The 19,194-nt window shown below is 55.5% G+C and overlaps 7 protein-coding genes across 7 annotated transcripts; 5 read left to right on the top strand and 2 right to left on the bottom strand.

Moving 5' to 3' along the window:
• The first annotated feature begins 6 nt into the window (after positions 1-6).
• On the top strand, positions 7-2,051 carry CAOG_00767 (homoserine O-acetyltransferase). Its single transcript, XM_004365581.2, has 6 exons — positions 7-210; positions 427-512; positions 678-789; positions 910-1,008; positions 1,088-1,198; positions 1,294-2,051. The coding sequence occupies exons 1-6, from the start codon at positions 34-36 to the stop codon at positions 1,969-1,971; spliced, it is 1,263 nt and encodes a 420-aa protein (XP_004365638.2). The 5' UTR covers positions 7-33; the 3' UTR covers positions 1,972-2,051.
• Positions 2,052-2,289: 238 nt separating this feature from the next.
• CAOG_00766 (ribosomal protein S25) lies at positions 2,290-3,483 on the top strand. Its single transcript, XM_004365580.2, has 2 exons — positions 2,290-2,331; positions 2,948-3,483. The coding sequence occupies exons 1-2, from the start codon at positions 2,329-2,331 to the stop codon at positions 3,365-3,367; spliced, it is 423 nt and encodes a 140-aa protein (XP_004365637.2). The 5' UTR covers positions 2,290-2,328; the 3' UTR covers positions 3,368-3,483.
• On the bottom strand, positions 3,459-4,557 carry CAOG_00765 (hypothetical protein). The gene is made up of 3 exons (XM_004365579.2): positions 3,939-4,557; positions 3,712-3,816; positions 3,459-3,609 (listed from the first exon to the last, which is right to left on the bottom strand). Exons 1-3 carry the CDS (start codon positions 4,501-4,503, stop codon positions 3,578-3,580), a joined length of 702 nt encoding a protein of 233 aa, XP_004365636.1. The 5' UTR covers positions 4,504-4,557; the 3' UTR covers positions 3,459-3,577.
• Positions 4,558-4,885: 328 nt separating this feature from the next.
• CAOG_00764 (hypothetical protein) lies at positions 4,886-6,281 on the top strand (the record flags this gene model as incomplete). Its single annotated transcript, XM_004365578.1, has 4 exons — positions 4,886-5,407; positions 5,530-5,665; positions 5,809-5,902; positions 6,005-6,281. 4 exons carry the CDS (start codon positions 4,886-4,888, stop codon positions 6,279-6,281), a joined length of 1,029 nt encoding a protein of 342 aa, XP_004365635.1.
• Positions 6,282-6,660: 379 nt separating this feature from the next.
• CAOG_00763 (BMP2 inducible kinase) lies at positions 6,661-10,197 on the top strand. The gene is made up of 8 exons (XM_004365577.2): positions 6,661-6,899; positions 7,487-7,605; positions 7,829-7,934; positions 8,014-8,357; positions 8,486-8,618; positions 8,694-8,794; positions 8,883-8,983; positions 9,069-10,197. Exons 1-8 carry the CDS (start codon positions 6,677-6,679, stop codon positions 10,108-10,110), a joined length of 2,169 nt encoding a protein of 722 aa, XP_004365634.1. The 5' UTR covers positions 6,661-6,676; the 3' UTR covers positions 10,111-10,197.
• A 14-nt stretch (positions 10,198-10,211) lies between these two features.
• CAOG_00762 (hypothetical protein) lies at positions 10,212-17,319 on the bottom strand. Its single transcript, XM_004365576.2, has one exon. The coding sequence runs from the start codon at positions 17,300-17,302 to the stop codon at positions 10,352-10,354; it is 6,951 nt and encodes a 2,316-aa protein (XP_004365633.1). The 5' UTR covers positions 17,303-17,319; the 3' UTR covers positions 10,212-10,351.
• A 1,084-nt stretch (positions 17,320-18,403) lies between these two features.
• On the top strand, positions 18,404-19,192 carry CAOG_08440 (hypothetical protein; the record flags this gene model as incomplete). Its single annotated transcript, XM_011271709.1, has 1 exon — positions 18,404-19,192. A coding segment is annotated over one exon (789 nt), but the record flags the coding sequence as incomplete, so codon positions are not given.
• Positions 19,193-19,194: the final 2 nt, after the last annotated feature.

The following is a 19,194-nucleotide window of genomic DNA, read 5'->3' as shown; positions in this document are numbered from 1 at the left end:
TTCCAGTGGCGAGAAAGCTCCTGCTATCCAATAATGGGATTCACCATCGAACAAGAGCACGAGTTCCACGTCGGCGACGGCGTGATGCTCAAGCAGCGCCGTGCAGTCTTCGACGAGTTTACACTCGAGTGTGGTCGTGTCTTGCGCAATGTCGAAGTGGGCTTTCGGACCTGGGGCACGCTCAACCCGACCCGCGACAATGCGATTGTGGTGAGGAAGCGATTTTCTCGGGTTGGTCGGAGTGTGGCTGGGGGATTTGAGGCTCGCCGTCGCATCCCGTCTGCAGTTCATCACCATGGTTTTGTCCATCAGTGATGCAGGGAAAGCAGGGAGACAGAGGAGAGAGAGAGCAAGCCGCCGCGTCGCCGCGCTTCGAATGTCACCACAAAACTCATTCAGTCGTGCCTGTGCCCCTGCTGTTCACAGGTCTGCCACGCGCTTACAGGCCACTCTGATGTATCCAGCTGGTGGGCGCCGATCCTGGGTGAAGGCAAGCCGCTGGACACGAGCGTGTGAGTTTCTCCGCTACTCACAGTCGAGCTGCGGTTGTCAAAAACCGACAAGTTCGTGACTTGCTGAGGGGGGATGTCGTCATCCCAATCTGATCCTGATGGTGCTCTTCCAAACGTCACTGCACCTCATTCCATCCCTTTTGTCCTGTTTGCGGATCGGGACAGATATTTCGTGATTTGCGCCAACGTGCTCGGATCTCCGTATGGCACCGCAAGCCCGTTAACCATCAATCCAGACACCCAGCAGCCGTACGGCGCAGCATTTCCCCATGTTACTGTACGTCAAAACGGCCTCTCACAAAGCCTCAGAGCACACAGGCACCTCGTTTTTTTTCCTCTTCTTTTTGAGACGGAGGCATTCATATTCGAAACACGCGTTCTGTCCCACGACTTGAAGATTCGAGATACAGTTCGATTGCACCGACGACTGGTGCAGGAGGCGCTTGGCGTGCAGCGGATTTTCGCTGTTGTCGGCGCATCACTTGGAGGCATGCAGGTCAGTGGACTGACGACTCCATGTACGCTTGCGACGTTTCCGGTTTTCCGTCACTCATCGTCGATTTCTATGCTCGCAGGCACTCGAATGGGGCTATTTCGGAACAACCGTCGTTGCCCATCTTGTCCTGATTGCTTGCTGTGGCAGGCAATCAGCCTGGTGCATTGGCTGGAGCGAAACACAGCGGCAGGTAACCGGTTGCACTCGATTATTGCTCTTCAATGTCGTGACATTCACTCACCATCATCACTCTCATCACCGCCATCAAACAAACTACAAAAACAGGCGATTATCAACGACCCAAAGTGGCGCAATGGAAACTACCCGCTGGACGACCCGCCGGCACAAGGCCTGGCCACCGCTCGCATGATTGCCATGCTGACCTACCGTTCATCCAGCTCCATGGAAGAGCGATTTGGCCGCCAGGTGCAGGACCCGGCTGCCCTACCGGAAAAGTACCGAACGGATAACGCCGAGAACGATCAGTACTTTTTCAACATCCAGAGCTACCTTCGCTACCAAGGGCGCAAGCTCGTGCAGCGATACGACGCCAATTGCTACATGCGATTGATGCAGATGATGGATACGCACGATGTCGCGCGCGGACGCACTTTGCCTGCCGAGCTCGCCCCAACTTTGGCCATTCAGGCTCACAACCCTTCTCGCGAGACTCCCGCCGCAAGCGCTGCACCCTCGTTGACCCCGCGAGAGTTTGCGGCCATTGCCAACAAGGCATACAAGGAAGCACTGGCTCAGCTTCAGCAACCCGCGCTTGTGGTTGGCGTCGAGAGCGATTTGCTGTACACGATTGCCGAGCAGGCGGAGATGAGCAGCCATATAGCTCACGCCGAGTTTGTCGCCATTCCAGCATACGACGGGCACGATGGCTTTTTGGTTGAATTTGCCCGATTGAACGAGGTGCTGAACGGCTTCTTGAAACGCCACGAGCCGCGCGGATGTTGATGGGCTTTTGGTTGTTTTTTTGTTTGTTTTGCGTTGTCATTAGCTCGATTCAATCCAAGTAATGCATAGTGTATACTGGCTTTTGATGGTAGAGCACTGTGATTGCCGATGGACGCGGCGTTCATAACGATGGAGGGGTTCTGATGAGATTTCTCAAAGTTCAAGTGCAGAGCATTTTATTTTCCCTTGGACTCTCGCTCAAAACTCTTGCTTCTAAGCGACACAGTGCTCCGTACAATTCGACAACAATCTTCGTTGGGGGCAACAACTCACAATCGCAGTTCCACAAAAAGCAAAAATTGAATTTGAAAGGAAAAACCGATTTGGACAGTGCTCGGCCTCTCTAACTTTTGTCAAATGGTTCGTACTCGACGGCATCGCCCTCTCTGCCACCCCGCCTGCACCTTTCCTTTGCGCGAATCCGTTAGATTTGGAGGTGTTTCATCGGATATGCGTGTGGAGCGAGCGCTTGCGAGAGGATGCGGGCGTCGGATGCCTTTGCGAAGCCTGCCGGGGTGGAAAGTTGGATTTTTCTTTTGTCGGTCGCGCTTTCGTGCGTTTTTGTCTGCACGCTCTGCGCTGCCTGCTCTCCTCGCCAGTGTCCGCTTGCGACCTTCACCTGCGGCTTTGCACATTGACAAGCGTCTCGTCAGCTGCGCAGCGCTGCCTCGGCTGGATTACGCTGAAGAAGAAGAAAACCAAAAATCTGTTGCTTTTTTTTCTCTTCGGTTGCTTTTTTTCTTCTTTCTTTCTTCCGTCCTCCATCCTTTGCTCTGTTCCTGCGCGACTCCACTCGGCAACTCGGCAACCCCATTGCTCCGAAGCATCGCCATCGACGCACGCCTTCCCGCAATCCGCGAACGACAGCATCCTCCTCGACTTTTCTTTTTCCACGTTTTTTTTTTTTTCTGTTTGATTTTTTTTTTTGCTCACCTCGTTTTTTTTTCTTTTCCCCCCTTTCTCTTGCACAACACAGCCGCCGAAGCCGCAGAAGACAAAGGAGGCGAAGGCCATTGCGGCCGCGTCCGGTGGCAAGTCCAAGAAGAAGAAGTGGTCGAAGGGCAAGGTCCGCGACAAGCTGAACAACGCTGTTCTGTTCGACAAGGACGGATACCAGCGTCTCCTCAAGGAAGTCCCCTCGTACAAGCTCATCACCCCCTCGGTTCTTTCTGAGCGCCTGAAGATCCGTGGCTCTCTTGCCCGCGCCGCTCTCAAGGAGCTCGCTGACAAGGGCCTTGTCAAGCTCGTCGAGTCGCACTCTGCTCAGTACATTTACACTCGCTCGACCAAGGGTGACGAGATGGCTGCCGCTGCTGAGGCTGAGGCTGCTGCCGCCGCCACCACCAAGGGTGGCAAGAAGGGTGGCAAGAAGGAGGCTGCCTCTGCTGATGCATAAATAACCTAGCCCCTGTTTTGTTATTTGTCTTCCAGACGTTTCCCCCACCTGCTGTTTGGTGTTTTTGTTCGAAATAATCAAGCAGTTTTTTCCTTATATACATGTTTTATGCTCCATTGTGACTGATAGACACGGAACAAAGGGTTAATTTGGGTTTGTACATTGTTGACAAAATGGAAACGAGTGGCCAGCAAGCAAGCGCGTTCAGCATTATCGTCGTTCCAGCTTTTTGAACTTGACCTCTGTTTCACAAAACAGCAAAGAACCAAAACGGAGCGAGCAAGTGAGCAGACGAACTGAAAAAGAAACCTGCGTCTCAAAAATCTGACAAATTTTGTTTTTACCTAATCGTCGCGAGTATTGGTCCAGACGGTTTGCCGTTTGTTCCAACTCTTCCACCATTGTTTCAATCTGATCGATTTGACTGAGATAGGGCTGCAGACTTGCCTCTGTGACGCACGACGAGACATTCGAATCAGAACACAACGAATAAAACGACCAAAAAAAAATCTTGCACGTTTCCTGGTACTCAAACGCAATCCATCAAACAAGAAAAATACAATAAACCTACGCTTTTCATTCAGATGCGCCATCGTCTTGTTCAGGTTGGTCGCAAGGGACGTCATTCCGGCATACTTTTCAGCCGTCCGCTCGTTCATCACCTGGAGCAGCTTGTAGTCCTCGGCCGACAGCCGCAGCTCGCCTTTGACGTACTCCGACACGCGGCTAAACATTTCGCGAGTCAGTTGCTCGACGTTGGCCATGTCCTGGCCTCCTGGCGCTGGGGACTGCGCCGCCGACGCTTGCTGAGATCCCTGCCTTGCGCCTCCTGCTCCTGCCGGCGATCCTGGCCCGGAGGGGACGGCCGGCCCCGAGGCGGCGCCCGTATCCGCAGAGCCTGCAGTGGCAACGGTGTCGCTGCTGGCTCCCGTTGCGAGGGAGGACGAGGACGCAGGCGAGGCGAGCGCGCTGGCCGACTGGCTCACAGCCGCATCAGCTGCTGCGTTGATGGCCGATGCGAGCGACACGGCGCTCGGCCGCGGGGTCACGGTGGTCACGCCTTCGACCGGGGTTGACGACGACGACGACGAGCTCTTGCTCTTGTCTTTGGTTGCTGGGGACGCCGCCGCTGACATTTCCGAAAGCTGTCGGCAGATTGCGAAACTGGACTGCGAGTGAGATGATTGCTGCTCTTTGGATTTGGATGGGTTGCACTTTCACAACAAAGGAGCACCTTGACCAGCAGGAGATGAATCAAATCCTGCTGTTCACAAGCAAGGCAAGAGGGCGGGTGCATTCATCGATCAATCATTCAATCCATCGATCAATCAATCGCGGTTTTGTTGCACTCTTCGACGCAACGTACTCTAGCAACAGCGGTAGTGTAGTTCATTCTAGATTGTCATGTCATGAGTGCGGCCTTGGTCGAGGGGCGCGAACATTCAAACAGAGAGCCGACCACTCCTCCTTTTCCGTTCATTTTGAGCAATCTCTGAGCAGCTTTGTTTGGTGACAGATATGCCTCCAACCCGTCGGCGGCACGATGCTGTAGAATCCGACCCAACGCGAGACGAACGCGCTCCAAGTCCGACCGATCACACGACGACGAGCAAGCGGATACGACTTGAAACGCGAGCCGCGACAGGACAGCCGAGCAGCACGACGACTGCTGCTCCCTCCTCAGACCAAGGCGCTGCCGACCATGCATCCGATCAGGAGGAAGAACTCGATGACGCGCTCCAAGAATCAGACGCACTCATGGCCGCGTCAGCGCCGCCGTCGGACGTGCTCGCAGCAATCATGTATGCGCGCAACTTGCTCGTCGCCCCTCCTGTCGAGACGGCACACGGTTCAGCCAGTGGATCGAGCAGTTTTACGCCGTTTGCCATCACCCAGCGCCCTGGAGCCAAGACTGCGGCCAGATTGGCGAGCATTCTGCACAGCCGCGCTCAAAAGTCGTCAGCCTTGTTCCCACCGCTCGCGCTCATGCATCAACTCTATGCTGTCGTCGACGATCGGACGTCGGTGGATCGTGAGCTAGTACGTTGAAGCTGGGGGATGGTGGATTGCTGATCGGTGTGGGATTTGCGTCGTTCCGCGCCAAAAGGTATTCACTATCTCACTCTGGCCAATGTTGATTCGATCGTTTTGTTATCTTGCAGATGCAACTCAAACAACGCAATGTTGTTCGGCTGTTTCGACTCGACGTGGCGTCTGAGGACACGGCCATCATGGTGTTTGCCGATTTTGTCGAGCATGTTCAGTCCGTGAAAACGCCAACCAATGAGAAGGCGCTTGGTCAGTGAAGTCACCGGTTGCAGTGTGTTGTTGTGCCACATGTGTTTGTTGCCTGTTGTTGGTCGGAGGTTGGCTCATTTTGACGCATTTGGTTTTTTTTTTCGTGTTTTCTTCTGCTCTTCCCCATGCCTTGAACGCGGCAGAATCGTTCGTCACGTCGCTTTTGCCAGCTGTGAACGAAATGAGCGTAACGACACAGCAGCTCAATAGTTCTGGAATAGACGAGGCAGGCATCGGGTACGAGTTTCCGACTTTTTTCAAACTACAAAGTGGCAACCAGCTCGATGCGTCTTCTCACTTATTTCTCATTCTGTTTTCTTCCCTTCATTTCACGGGCAGCCTATTAATGAACGCGGGACTTCTCACGATGAGATCTGTCGGCTCCTTTTGGTTTGCTATTCCTCGGGTTGGAGTTTTCAACATTCAGCTCGCGCGAGGCCGCGCGGAATTGTTAAGAATTGTGCGAAAGGCCAAGTACAAAGAAGCCTCTGAGCAGGTGAGGCGAGATGGAGCCTGGGAGGGGACTTGTGGTGCAGCTTCTAAAGTTTTCTCGAGTTTTCAACTTACCGTTGCCCCTTTTGCAGTCGCTCTACGCTCGTGTTCTGACCAAGTGTGATGTCTCTGCTCGATTTATCGTGTTGGACCTGATTGGTAGCGACCGCTTTGAGAGGCAAGTGAGATTTTCGAGCCCACAATGTTGCTTTGCTGTTGAGAGGCTTATTCTCAATCGCTCCACCGCCCCCCCCCTCCCCATTTTGCAGTTTTTCAACACCGACAGGTCCAGCTGTTCGAATCGCTCGATGATTCAATGCTCTGCAGTTCTGGTTTTCGGGTTTCGACATCTATGACTGCATTTTCTGGCTACTTTTTCATGTTATGATGCCCCCCCCCACTTCCTCAAAATCACCAAGTAGATGTCAACTTAAATTCATATTGTACCCACCCTCAGCATCCTGATCTTCTTCACTTGACTTTGCCAGCTCAGTCAGTCAGTCTATATTCTCTCGTCTCATGAAAAAGTTCCTGTCCTCCGCGGCCAACGCCGTCAATACCATCAGCAGCTCGGCTGGACGCGGCGGCGGCGTCTTCTCATCGGCTGCTGGCGGCGCATCTGCCAACAGCAGCAGTCTTGTCGGTGGTGCTGCAGACGACAGCGGCGCCCAGGCGTTCATTGGCCGGACGATTTCCATGACTGGTGGTTCGCGCGTCATGGTTGAAAGTCTCATTGCTGAAGGTGAAGCTGAAGCTGCTGAAGCTGCACCACAACTTTCGTTCGGCTGATTCTTCCTTTGGCGAGACGAGTCGCTCCAGGGCTCGGGTTTCGAGGATAGTAGGGGTGAGGGGTGGGCAAAGGAGGAAGGGGGGCGGGATGGGCGACAGGTCATCAATCTGGGGTTTTGGTCGCTTTTTGTCTCTACCCGCCTCCGTCGCTCCTGATGCTGAAGATCATGAGACAATGTTGATGATGACGATGATGATGATGATGACGACGACGACGATCGTGACGATGATGATTGGAGCAAGAAGGCCTTGAAATCGACATGTTCGTGCATCGTCGCCAGTGTGCAAGTTGAAGCAGGGACGGGCATCCAGGGCGATCCTATGCAATCAGCAATGGGAATGACAAGTGCTACAACGTTACGTCTGTGGAGCCATTGCGCATCGCAGAACACAGAAGTCGCTTGAAAGAGCAGAAAAAGCAAAAAAAAAAAAAGAAAAAAAGAAACCGTCGTCCAAATTTCAAATCTTCTTCCAAACCGCACAGGCTCACTTTGTTCTGGCTTGCTGTTGTTGTTGTTGTTGTTGTTGTTTGGGCAACAGGTGGTTTCGCATACGTCTTCCGGGCTCGCGATCTCGGCAATGGCCAGGCGGTCGCGCTGAAGCGAGTGAGCGTCGCCTCAGAGGACGTTGCCAAAATCAAGAGCGAAATTGACTTTATGGTAACAGCAGATTTTTTTTTTTTTTTTTTGTTTTGTTTTTGGGTTTTCGGTTGTGCAGGACCGCAAAGACCGCGACCACAAACACCACCAGAACAAAAAAAAAAAAAAAAATACTCTCCGCGATGTGCACGCGATGTGCTGTTGCTGGGTTTTTGTTGCACATTTGTACATTTTGTCGTCTCAAACGCTCACGAAAGTGCGATGGTTTGCAACGAATTTGCAGCAAATCTTGTCCGGTCACAAGAATATCGTCGCCCTCAAGGACTACACACTCTCGCAAGTGCGTGCGGGCCTGTACCAAGGCTTTATGGCGATGGAACTGTGCACTGGCAAGTTTTCTTTGTCGTTGAGCCAGAGACAGGATCCAACGACGGTGGTCATCTCACTCATCCTCTTGAAATTTGGCAGGCGGCCAGGTCATCGATCTGATGAACAGCCATCGAAATGGCATTCCCGAAGCCGAAGTTCTTCGCATTTTGAGCGACGTGGTGGAGGCTGTCGCATTCATGCATTCGCGATCGCCCCCAATCATTCACCGCGATCTCAAGGTCGAAAACGTGCTCATCGCCAGTCCAGGGCATTACAAACTTTGTGACTTTGGCAGCGCGACAGACAAGGCCGTTGTGCCAAAGTCACCGCACATTCCAGATATCGAGGAAGACATTCAAAAGCACACGACCATTCAGTACCGCGCGCCCGAAATGATTGATCTGTACTCGGGCAAGTGCATTGACACGAAGGCCGATATCTGGGTATGCGCATTGTCATTTTTTTATTTTACACAATCTCGGATTTGTTGTTGTTGTTGTTGCACCTGAGAGCTGAGGGGCATTGAAGGCATATGCACTGACGCGTTGCTTGATCTAATACTCGGTCGCAGGCTCTTGGTTGCATGCTCTTCCGTTTGTGCTACTTTGTTACGCCGTTCGAGGAAAGCAGTGTGCGCATCATCAGCGGCACATACACGACTCCCGCAACGCCAGTCTACTCGGATCCGATTCATCGTTTGATCAGTGCGGCGTTGAAAACACGATTGCTGTTTTTTTTTTGCGTCATCTTCTCTAACTTGGCCTCCTTCTTTCTCGCAGAGTACATGCTTGATGTAGACCCCGATTACCGACCCAATATGACGGAAGTCGCGCATGCAGTATTTACAGTTCGAGGCCTACAATCACCCATTCCGCTGGTGGTACGTTTGCTGCGAGGAGATTTGTTTTCACAACGACGTAGTACTCTACAATTGTGAGTGTCTCACTGCCCTTGTCACTTCCTCGCAGGCACAGCAGCGCGGAGAACGGCCCGTCCAGCCCGTTCAGTCAGCCCCCGTCAAGTTGCAGGTCACGCCAATTGCCTCGACTGCAAGTCCCGTACAGTCGAGGTCGGTCGTTTGATTGCAGCGTCCTTTGTTTGTCGGATATTGGTTGCTTATGTTTGCATACGGGTTTGAATTGCATTCCTTCCAGACGCGAGCGACCAAAGGCATCGGCTCCCGCAACCCTCGTATCCTTCAACCAGCAGGCGGGCCCGGCTTCTCAGCAACCATTCGGTTCAGCCCAGCCATTTGCCGGTACTCAAGAACAAGCTGCGTTTTATCAGCAACAGCAGCAACAGCAGCAAATGTTTGCAGCCCAACAACAGATGATGCACATGTCGCTGCAACACCACGCTCCTGCTCAGCACCATCCACTCCCCCACTCTCACCACCAGCAACAACAACAACAGCAACAACAGCAACAACAGCAACAGCAACAGCAACAACAATACCATGAACACGCGTCGGAGCATGCATCCCACGCCACATTCGGGTCGGATCAGCAGAGTGCATATTGGGCAGCCCATCGCGGAATGACCCAAAGTGCCCCAATTGTTGCACCTGTGGCGACGCTTGTGCAGTTTGATAGTGCGCCTCCTCCAGCCCAACCATCTGCCACATTCGATTCATCCGATCCGTTTTCAGACATGCCGGCGTTTGCGCCGACAGCCAGCGACTTTCCCGTTCCATCGTCGCACAGCGTTCCTCCTAGTTCGGCACAGCACCTGACAGCCATTCCTGCCCATCTGCATCTGTTTTCTCCGCAGACCGACCACTCCCCTGGACCGCGCTCCGCCCCTCCGCATAGCTTCCCTGGGCCGCCGCCGGCAGCAACAACTCAACCCGGTGCGCCTCCCCAAGTGACGATTGCCCCTCCTCCGTCCAGCACGTTTGCTCCGCTGAATCGACAGACCTCCAGTCTCGCCAACTGGGACGGTGCGCCAGCCCGCCCTCTGCCTGCACATCTGGGCCACCGCCGCATCGGATCCTCGCCTGCAGACATTCGCTTTGGACATCACGCGCCTCCCGCGGCCGGCGAACCCTTTGCGCACTCTTTTAGCGGCGAGTCGGTCACATCCAGCAGCAGCGCGGGATCAACCTGGGGCGCCGACTTTTTGTCGCCCGACAGCAGCACCAATCGATCCATTTCCCCGCTGCAGGAGGAAGACAATGCCAAACTCGTCCAGCTGTGATCATCTAGGGCCATCATCTTTATGTGTGTTTGGCGTTTGACAATTTTGTCTTATTTCGCGGTTGTTTCGACCCCTCAAAAAATGAACATTTTTTTTAACGATTGTTTGGAAAATGTGTTTGGGAAACGAAAAACATCAAACATAAAACATAAAACATAAGGCTTATCATTTGGGGGATAGCAGTACGTCGATGTCAGTTGTCGCCCTTGAGCGAGCTGCATATGCTCACGCTTAGACTTGCTCAAGGGTTGTTCTGCGTCCGAAGCAGCTGCGGAACGAGAGATTCAACTTGCTGATGGATGGACACCCACACACTCGAAGGCTGACTGGTAGCTAGGATTTGGACAACGGAACAGAGCTCAACCACACGCGACGTGACTCGAACAAACGCCTCAGAAGGGCGGAGAAGCGATGAGACCAGCGCAGAGTCGGAAAAGAGCAGCGGCCCGTGTTCTTCAAACCATCCGAGCGTTCGAGCAAAGAAAGATTGGATCGGTTCGAGCGGTAAAACACTGGCAGCAAAGAGATCAGCGTTCTGTTCGAGGCGTTCTTGCACAGCGTTTCGAACGGAGCGAGCGAGCACCGCGTCTTCTCGATGCATGTTTGACTTTTCGCGGAAAAAGACAGCAGCAGCCCGCTCGGGCGCGCGTTGCTGAGACCCTGCATTGAAACCAACGGTCGACATTTGCAGACTGAGATCATCCAGATCGGATGCCACAGACGCAGGAGGGAGAGTCAATTCGAACAGCGCGCTCAACCAGGTGTTGACAGAGTCTGGAGGAAGCAGAGCCTCACAGGTGGCCATGTAGTGCGACAAAGCAACCTTGAGCATCGAATCACTGTTCTTGACAAGCGGCAGGGTGGCTTCGAGATCGAGCGCTCGAAGCGTCCGAGCAAGCGTGTTGCACGTCGCAACACGAACGTCTTCATCATCGTCAAGGAGGCCACGAATACAAACCAGCCACATTTGAACAAAGTCAGAGCTGGCAGCAGCGGCCGCAGCACGAGCCCACGCAAAGCTCCATACAGTATTCAGCGCCTCAATCGCAGACGACCGCAGATACAGTGGCTGTTCGTCATCCATGCACCACCCGACTCGCTCAAGCCAGAGACGGAAGGCATCGGTGCACACAGGACCACCAGTCCCGTCCAGCACGCACAGCGTGGACAAGACCGGCAAGAGCACTCTTGTCAGGGCGCAGCCAGCGTGCGGGACCGGAATGGCAGCGGCTTGCAGGAGAGCTTGCTTGATGTGCGAGAGCAAGCTGTCGAGCAGAGCCTGAAAGTTTGCAGCAGCAAGCGGCTCACTCGACACCCAGGAGAGGAAGCCCGGGTAGGTGAGTAGAAGATTGAGCAGCTTGAACACCTTTTCAGTCCAAGCCAGGTCGTGGTTGGGATTACGATGCGCCACCTGGATGAGGTTGCAGACAAGCATATAGACGTCATCCAAACGCCACTGTTGTGTTGCATCTCGCACAAATCGCACGCCAGGTGTGCGTGCAGCTTCGAGCGCATCCGAAAGGTCATCCAGAGCCGCCATCAAGCCATCTTCGCCAGAGTAGGTGAACAGAAACGCGACGATTTGAAGGACCAACTCGGAAGAGGTCGTCTTGGGCGTTCGGGTCGTTGTTGGGGTGGGGAGACTCGAGGCCGGCAGCAGTTGCAGTGTGTGCGTTTGCAGGCACCACAGCGCGGACTCGACTTGACCGCTTCCAGTGCCATTGGAGGAGGCAGACCGCGACAACTCGTCCACCAACACATCCACCAGTACGGTGGCGTAAATGCGCTGCTGCAGCGGATGATGCGGCAGTACTGCGCGAACGCTGGCCGTGGGACTGGCGCAAAGCGCGTGAGCGGAAGCGCCCCACATGCTATCGGAGAGCGCCTGCAGAGGCAACGTTGGAATGGACAGTCCGACTGCAGCCATCCGCGCGGCCGTTGACAGTGCGCGACAGGCAACGGCAATATTCCGCAGCGCCGCCACAGCCCCAAATCTCAACGTGGCACACTCCCGACTGCCCGTGGTGGCGAGCGAGACGAGTGTGGACTGCTGGGCTGTCAGCTGCTGCATCAGCTCGAACGGCGACATCGTGGCGTGCGCTGGGGCAAAGAACGCGCGCGTGACGAAATCGGGCAACGTTGTCGTGAGCGCCGCGTCCAAGAGCAAGAGCAGCCCATGCAACTCGTTCGAGCTGGTGCGAACACTTGCCAGCACCTGCAACATTTCGAGGACGTTGATGCAAAGCTGAGGACGATCGCTGACGGGCGTCAGCGCAACTGTAGCTTGAGCCGCTGCAATCCTCACAGCTTGGATGGGGGATTTCCGAGCAAAGGCAATGACATCGCGCAAGTCGAGAATGTCGTTGGCCAGCGCCCCGGGAATGTCCGAAGGATCCACGTCGGAGCCGAGCTTGCCAAGCAAGACCAACGCGCTCTGCATGCTGGACTGCTCTCGAAGCGGCTGGTCGGGCTGCTGGTGCTTGAGCAGAAGGTCGCGGAGCTGCGGGAGCAACGCGGGATAGCGAGCAAACAACACGGCGGGCGAGATGCGCTGGGCACGCGACTCGTCTTGGTTGAGCCGAGTCAAGGTGACGAGCGTAAAGGTGAGCGCTGATGCGAGCATCGTGCTGCTATTCCGGACTGCCCAACTGGGAGAGCACAGCCCCTCCAACGCCACCACCATTCCGTGCGCACAAAACCGCTGCATGTGCGAGGCGCTGAGACTGCTATCGGCGAACAGAGCGCGTAGCACATTCAGCGCATGGACTTGAACCAGATCGACGGTTTGGTCAGCATCGAGGCTCACGGGTTTGGACGCCAGGGCAAACAGGGATGTCACGACCCGGCTGAGCAGATCGTCAGCAGAGCCTTCTGCGCTTGCGGACGCCGACGCCGACGAGCCCAACACCAAGGCGGGCGACACAACGGGCAAAACATAGTGGTGCTTTACGAGTGCAGCGAGAATGGATGCAATGACAAACGGGTACCCCGCAGAACGGCGAGTCACCGAGACCTGGACTCCTTCCAGCGTGTGCAGGATGCTTACGAGCCACTCGCACGGTAGTGTGACAAGGGAAACCCGGCCGGTCGCGAGAAGCTGTTGGCACAAATTCGCAAAGGCTTCGCTACCACGCTCGACAATGCCGCGGTGCCGCACCGACGTGAGGATTTGCAGGTAGATTCGCCCAATCCAGCGAACCTGAGCAACGGAGAGGGACAAGACACCGCTCAGTGACTGTGCTGTCTCGTTGGGAAGCCCGATGGCTTCAACAAGGGCGCCCAGCAAGTCGCAGATCGTTCGTAGCGTCAACCAAATGGATGTGCGGACAATAATGTGTTGATCGTTCGACTCGTCTTGGAGATCATCGTCGTCGCAAGCTGCTTCATCCTCGGCAGCCTCACCAGCCATAGTAGCAGTGATGGCATCATTAATGGCAAGTGAGTCGAGCGCCGCGGGAACCATCTGTTCGACCACGGAGAGCAACGCAGCAAGCCACTCGCTCCAGCGCGTTTGCTCGCAGGCATCGGAGCCAAAGACGCGGCCCCACGCCACGTGCTGCAGACATGCATGCAAACAAGCAAGGACACCGTGCGGCGATGTGCTACTGCAGGTCGCATGCGAATCACTTCGAAGTGCATCGACCTGTGCTGCGCCCATCGCCACAAGCCGAGCGAGGAATTGCCGCGAGTCCTCCACAGACGCGCCATGTTGGAGCTTGAATAGAGTAGCAACGCGTTGCACTCCAGAATCGCTGGTAGCCGCGCGCAACGAGCAGGCCTGCTCGAGACCCGACAGGACGGAGGGAGAGAATTCCGAGCTTGTCGAGGACGAGGTCGAGCGGGAGCTGAACGTAGCTTCAGAGGCAGAACGGTGGACATCAGCGTCCGAGGTCGAGGCGAGCGAAGCTGCAGGCAGCGCTGCAAGCAGATGGCCGGCACGCAGGTGGCCATTCAGCATATTCCGCGAAAGCGCGCGGTTGACTTCAAACGTGTCGTACGCCAAGTGCTGGAGGAGAGTGGCGACAACGCGCGAAGAGTGCGGCTCAACCGGGACCCAGAGCTGATGACGAAGCAGCTGAGCGTCTGCTTCTGCAGGAATGTGCATCTTGGCGAGCATCGGTTGCGGCCAGCAATCGAGGGCCGCATGATTGGTAGTAGGCCCGGACTCGATGCCTTCAAACAACACATCCACGAGGCCTGCGAGAAGCGAAAGAGCAATGGTGGTTCGCTGGAAGGTGGATCCAGGAACAATTCCTTCAAGCAAGACGTCAAGGGTTTCCGCGAAAAATGCATTTCCGGCGCGCAACATTTCGACCTGCGACTGGTGTCGCTCCAGGATACTTTCCAGCGACACGTTTGCCTGTTTCTTGTTCAAGACCCCCCACTCGTGTGTGACGGTTCGCAAGGTGATGGTCGCAGCCGCGCGAACCAGGGTGAAGATGCGACGGGCACTGCCAATGAGGGCAAAGCGCAGCGGCGGGAAGGACGTGTTCAGACACGCGTGCATGGCGGTGCTGAAAAGTTGCAGGAGAGGGACGGTCAAGGGTTCGGTCGCCTTCACGGGAGCGAGAAAGGTCAGTGTTGCGGCCTGCACCAGAGGATCACCACTTGTGGCAGCACTGGCAATAAAATCAAGCGTGAACAGGCTCGCCACACGCTGGGCAAGAGTCTGAGATAGGATGGAGTTGCCGGCCAAAGAAGTGGTCGTAGTCGCAGCAGCTGGCGAATGAGACAGGCCCGGAAAGTCGGCCAAGCACAAAATCTTGCTGGCGCGAAGGGAAGAGGCGCAAGTGAGCAGCGCAAGCATAATCACGCGAGCGGCTCGCTGCTGATGGCTTTCCAGGGGCGCAGGCGCAAAGTCGGGCTTGGCTGACTGTGCCAGTGAGGAAGCTGCGGCCAAATCCATGCCTTGCATGTCAGAGGACGTTCCATTCCATGCAGGAAGCAGATCCAGATCGAGCACGGCATCGTGGTTTAGGGCTGCGAGCGAGCTGGCGAGCGACGTTGGGCTGGGGCTGCGAACAGTCACCGACAGGTTACTGAGCGTTGATTGATGCGCGGAAAGCAAGTGCAGGCAGAGGGGCTCGAGCGCCTCCGGCATCGCCAGAAGCGTGACGGGGACCCAAACCGTGGCAATGTGCTGCGAAATATCGGCTCGCCGGTGCAGATTCAAGCCAGCGGCAAACGCGGGCAGCCATACATCGGCCCAGTGGTTTGACAGTCCTCCAATGTCCGCAGTGAGCAAGGCAGCCGCGCGTGTGGATGTCAAGAGAGCAGAGTATGCATCCGTGACGACCGACCAGCAATGTTCGTAGGCCAGGGCACAAACGAGCTGCCATGGAAAGCTGGGTACCGCCGACAAGAGCTCATGAACGACAATGTAGGGCGCCAACGCCGCCAGGAATGCATAGCGATGGCGAGACAGTGTGGGTGCTTGGCAAATCCGAGTAAAGCAGAGCGAAAATGCAGGGATTTGTCGCCACGAATGCTCCACTGGCCATCCAGCAAAGCGCGTGAGACGCGGTATCAGGGAAAAGTATGCACGAAGGGCTTGAGCCGCATCAGAGGTGACAGAGTCTGGAAGCGACCACAAGGCACGTGTGACAAGCGCTGCACGTTGCTCCTCGAGAAGGCTCGCCGCCAAGGACGCCAAGGACGCATGTTCAACAGGGACGTGCTCGCTGCGGTCCAAAGAAGGCGCCCGCTGATCGGCTTCCGAGAAGAGGCCGACGAGCGTTTCAATCCAGAGGCGGAAGGTTTGGAGGGCACTGTGGCGAACGGCAGCGGTGGCACTCGAGCCGAGCGTCAGGCAGCACGAAATGACCTGGAGAATTTGAACAATGAGGCAATTGGCTTGTTGCGGGACTGCCCTGGCGAGCAGGATGCGCGAGGGGCAGGCCACCAGCAATGCCCGCACAAGTGTGATGGCTGCCGCAGGAGACGACGGCGAACAGTGAGCCTCAAAGCAAGGGGCAGTGAAAGGGGTCGCCAGAGCGGCTTCGGGGGTGGTTGGAGATGGGTCGGTGAGTGGCTGATCCGCCCAGGGCGCGAGCAGGGAAGAGAATGTCCGCACCCAGATCGCTGTCTGGTCACCATGGTCGGCACGATCGGGGTTTTGGGCTGAGCTCAGCAAATGCAGCCATGCAGTCAGGGCAAACTGCTGGGGCTCGCGTGTTATGAGCGGCGATGCGACAAGCAGCAAAAGCGCGCGGGCAAGCTCTTCGAGACTGGCGAGCGGCGCAGCGTTGCGGAATGCGCCACCACCAAGAGCAATCAGCTGCAATGTCGTCTTGAGTGACGAATGCAAGGCTTCGCTGAGGTGCTTGAGGTTGGCCACTGGTGTGCGAGCGGCTTCAGGCTGCTGGTGGTGGTGGTGGTTGAGACTCGACTGCAGCAACTCTCGGATTCGCAGACTCGCCGATTTCAAACCCTCCAAGAGGTACCGCAGCGTCGCGGCAGACGTGGCTAAAATGCGAGTGTACAATGCCGGTACGCCACTGCTCACTGTGCAGGCAGCGGCGATGGTCGATGCGTGGCGATCCACCAGCGACGACCACAAGCTGAGCGTCTCCAGAGTGTGCGAGCACAAGGTGCTTGAGTCGTGTGCCAGATGGTTTTCAATAACGCTCAATGCAGTTTCGAGGAATGCTCGAGCCAGCTCGGGAGATGCCCCAGCAGCCGCTGGTTTGGGTGGTTTGGCGGCATTCTTGGCGCCGGTCTTCTGTGTGATTGCAGTCGCAGCAGCCTGAGTGCTTGCGATGGCATCCTGACTGATGTTCGATGATGATGATGATGATGATGACGACGATGACACAGGTGGTTTGGCTTGGGATGAGAGCAGTGGGCGCAACATGTGCGACTCTGCGGCTGTTCGCATCCACCCGACGCGCTCTGGGTCGACCGTGCCGGCTGTGCTGCTGGCTGTGCAGCTTGGCAGCAGCATCAACGCCGTCGCCAGCGCAACCGCACTCGCATTCGCACCATGAGGAGCAGAGTGAGCGGCAATGTGTTTCAGCGCGGTTTCGAGCTCGCTGATCGCCGTCAGCGTGGATGATGATGCTTGATCGAGTGCTAGAAAGCGCTGCAGTCCGAGCCGAGCATCGTGTGGCAATTCGAGCGGGTGCAGTGCGAGCAGCGAGCGGAAGGCGTCTCGCGCGTGCGTCCATGCATGTCCGCTGGTTGGATTCAGCATCCAGGCGAAAAGCGAATAGAAAAAGAAAGAGTGAGTGGAGTTTGACGAAAAAGCGGACAGCAGCAACAAGCAGTGTTTTGATCATACTGTAGATGAGCATGAATGATGGACAGTTTGGTCGAAGTGAGGAGCGAGAGGCACGAGAGGAGCGAGAGTTGTTTGACAATTTGGATTGCAGGTGAAGAACGTTGAATGTATTGAGAGTTGAATTGTCAGCACATTTTCACATGTTGAACGCTTTTGACATTTGACATTTTACATGTGATTTTCAGCCAACAACAAACAACAAACAACAAACAACAAACAATCAAAATCACGATCAAACAATTGATTTTTTATTTTCCATTAGTTTTGTTTGAAACTCCACAAAAATCACGTTTCATTTTTTTTTTTCGCCGTTCTTTCTTTTCAGTTTTTTTTTTTTTTTTTTTTTTTTCGTTTCTGTTCTCCATTGTTTCGGTTTTCAAACGCAGCATCATCAGCAAATTCATCGCCAATCATTCAGCGTAGAGGTCATCATCAGTCATCAGTCATCAGAGTGCAGTCATCATCCCCTCCCCTGCTTCCTGCTTCCTGCTTCGTCATCAGACTGACCCGTGCGCAGCCGCTTTTTTTTTTTTCCCGCTTTTTTTTTGCCTCTTTTTTTTTTTTTTTTGGAACTCGCTGCTCCCTGTGCCGTGTGCCGTGTGCCTGCTGCTTCTGTGCGTGTGCGTGTGCGTGTGTATATCATCCACGGGGTCCAGTAGCCAGCAAAGCGGAGGGGTTGACGTCTTCATCCTCAACACTCAACAGTAAGTCACCCCCAACATTTTTAACGCGCTTTTTGTGTGTGCAAATTTTGTCGCCTTTTTGCCTTTTGGTCGACGCGTGAAAGAAGCCGAGAGCGCGGCACCGACCCGACCCGAAACCAACCCTGACCCTGACCCTGACCTTGAAATGACTTGACCTTGAAATGACTTGACCTTGAACTGCACGCGTCATCACTCGTTTGGATCAAAACAGACAAAAGAAGAGAACGAGCACTATTCCTTTGGTCTTAACCCAGCCTTTCGTTCCATCCAGCAAAACAAACACCCCCCCTCAACCGTCGAGTCGTCAAGCATGTCAAGCGTCTCGGCTGCTGCGTTGGTTGCGCCGGCAATGGCACGGGGCGCGGCGGCGGTGGACGACGCAGAGCGCTTCTCGTCGTCAATGGGCAATGGTTCTGCTGCTGCTGATCACCTGCAACTGCTGCACGATTCGCCCGAGGAAGACGACCCAAACCAGCAGCAGCGCCGCCCGAGGCGCAAGAACGTTGCCATCTCGTGCTCGCGATGCAGAGACGGGCACAAGGCGTGCTCCATGGAGCGACCCTGCACCCGATGCATCCGGCTCGGCTACACGGACTGCAAGGACGCCGTGTTGGTCAAGCCGCACAACGCGTCGTCCAAGCCACCCGTCACGGGCAGCGCGGGGGGTCTGGGCGCTGGTGTGAGTGCCGCACGCGGACTGTCCAACGCAGGCAGTGGCGGCAGCGGGGATGCAGCTGGGAAGCACGCACGGCCGTCCAACCGGGGCTTGGGTGTCGACCAAGCCAAGCGCCATTCAAGCTCTGGCAGCTCTGCCTCCGCCTCAGCCACGCCTGCCGCACTTCCATACCCAGAAATCCAAGCACGACTGCGCGAGTTGCAGGCGATGGGAGCCAACGTGCGCTTGCGAGCCGTCTCGGTTGCGCGCGACGGTCCCGGAAGCGATGTGATGCTCATGCTGGAGGACGACACCGCGCCTGTGCCCCCAGGCGCAAGTGCAGCCTTTGCAGCATTGTCAAACACGGCCGCCGCGAGCATCCCATCCTTGCCGCTGCAAGATTTGCTCGAGCACGCCACCAGTTCAATGACGATCGGAACAGCCGT

Source organism: Capsaspora owczarzaki, assembly GCF_000151315.2.
Source record: "Capsaspora owczarzaki ATCC 30864 unplaced genomic scaffold supercont2.1, whole genome shotgun sequence".
NCBI lineage: Eukaryota > Filasterea > Ministeriida > Capsasporidae > Capsaspora > Capsaspora owczarzaki.
Note: the sequence above shows the minus strand (reverse complement) of the source record. Positions and strands in the feature narration are given on the sequence as shown.

Excerpts from the sequence above, each read along its gene's own strand:
- CAOG_00762 (XM_004365576.2), bottom strand. The coding sequence starts at position 17,302 with ATGCTGAATCCAACCAGCGGACATGCATGGACGCACGCGCGAGACGCC.
- CAOG_00765 (XM_004365579.2), bottom strand. The coding sequence starts at position 4,503 with ATGTCAGCGGCGGCGTCCCCAGCAACCAAAGACAAGAGCAAGAGCTCG. Across the intron at positions 3,817-3,938 it reads GGCGCATCTGAATGAAAAGC|AGGCAAGTCTGCAGCCCTAT; the intron begins GTAGGTTTATTG and ends CGTGCGTCACAG. Across the intron at positions 3,610-3,711 it reads CCAATACTCGCGACGATTAG|AGGTCAAGTTCAAAAAGCTG; the intron begins GTAAAAACAAAA and ends TTTGTGAAACAG.
- CAOG_00763 (XM_004365577.2), top strand. The coding sequence starts at position 6,677 with ATGAAAAAGTTCCTGTCCTCCGCGGCCAACGCCGTCAATACCATCAGC. Across the intron at positions 6,900-7,486 it reads TGAAAGTCTCATTGCTGAAG|GTGGTTTCGCATACGTCTTC; the intron begins GTGAAGCTGAAG and ends TTTGGGCAACAG. Across the intron at positions 8,795-8,882 it reads AATCACCCATTCCGCTGGTG|GCACAGCAGCGCGGAGAACG; the intron begins GTACGTTTGCTG and ends ACTTCCTCGCAG.
- CAOG_00767 (XM_004365581.2), top strand. The coding sequence starts at position 34 with ATGGGATTCACCATCGAACAAGAGCACGAGTTCCACGTCGGCGACGGC. Across the intron at positions 1,009-1,087 it reads CATCACTTGGAGGCATGCAG|GCACTCGAATGGGGCTATTT; the intron begins GTCAGTGGACTG and ends CTATGCTCGCAG. Across the intron at positions 1,199-1,293 it reads GGAGCGAAACACAGCGGCAG|GCGATTATCAACGACCCAAA; the intron begins GTAACCGGTTGC and ends CTACAAAAACAG.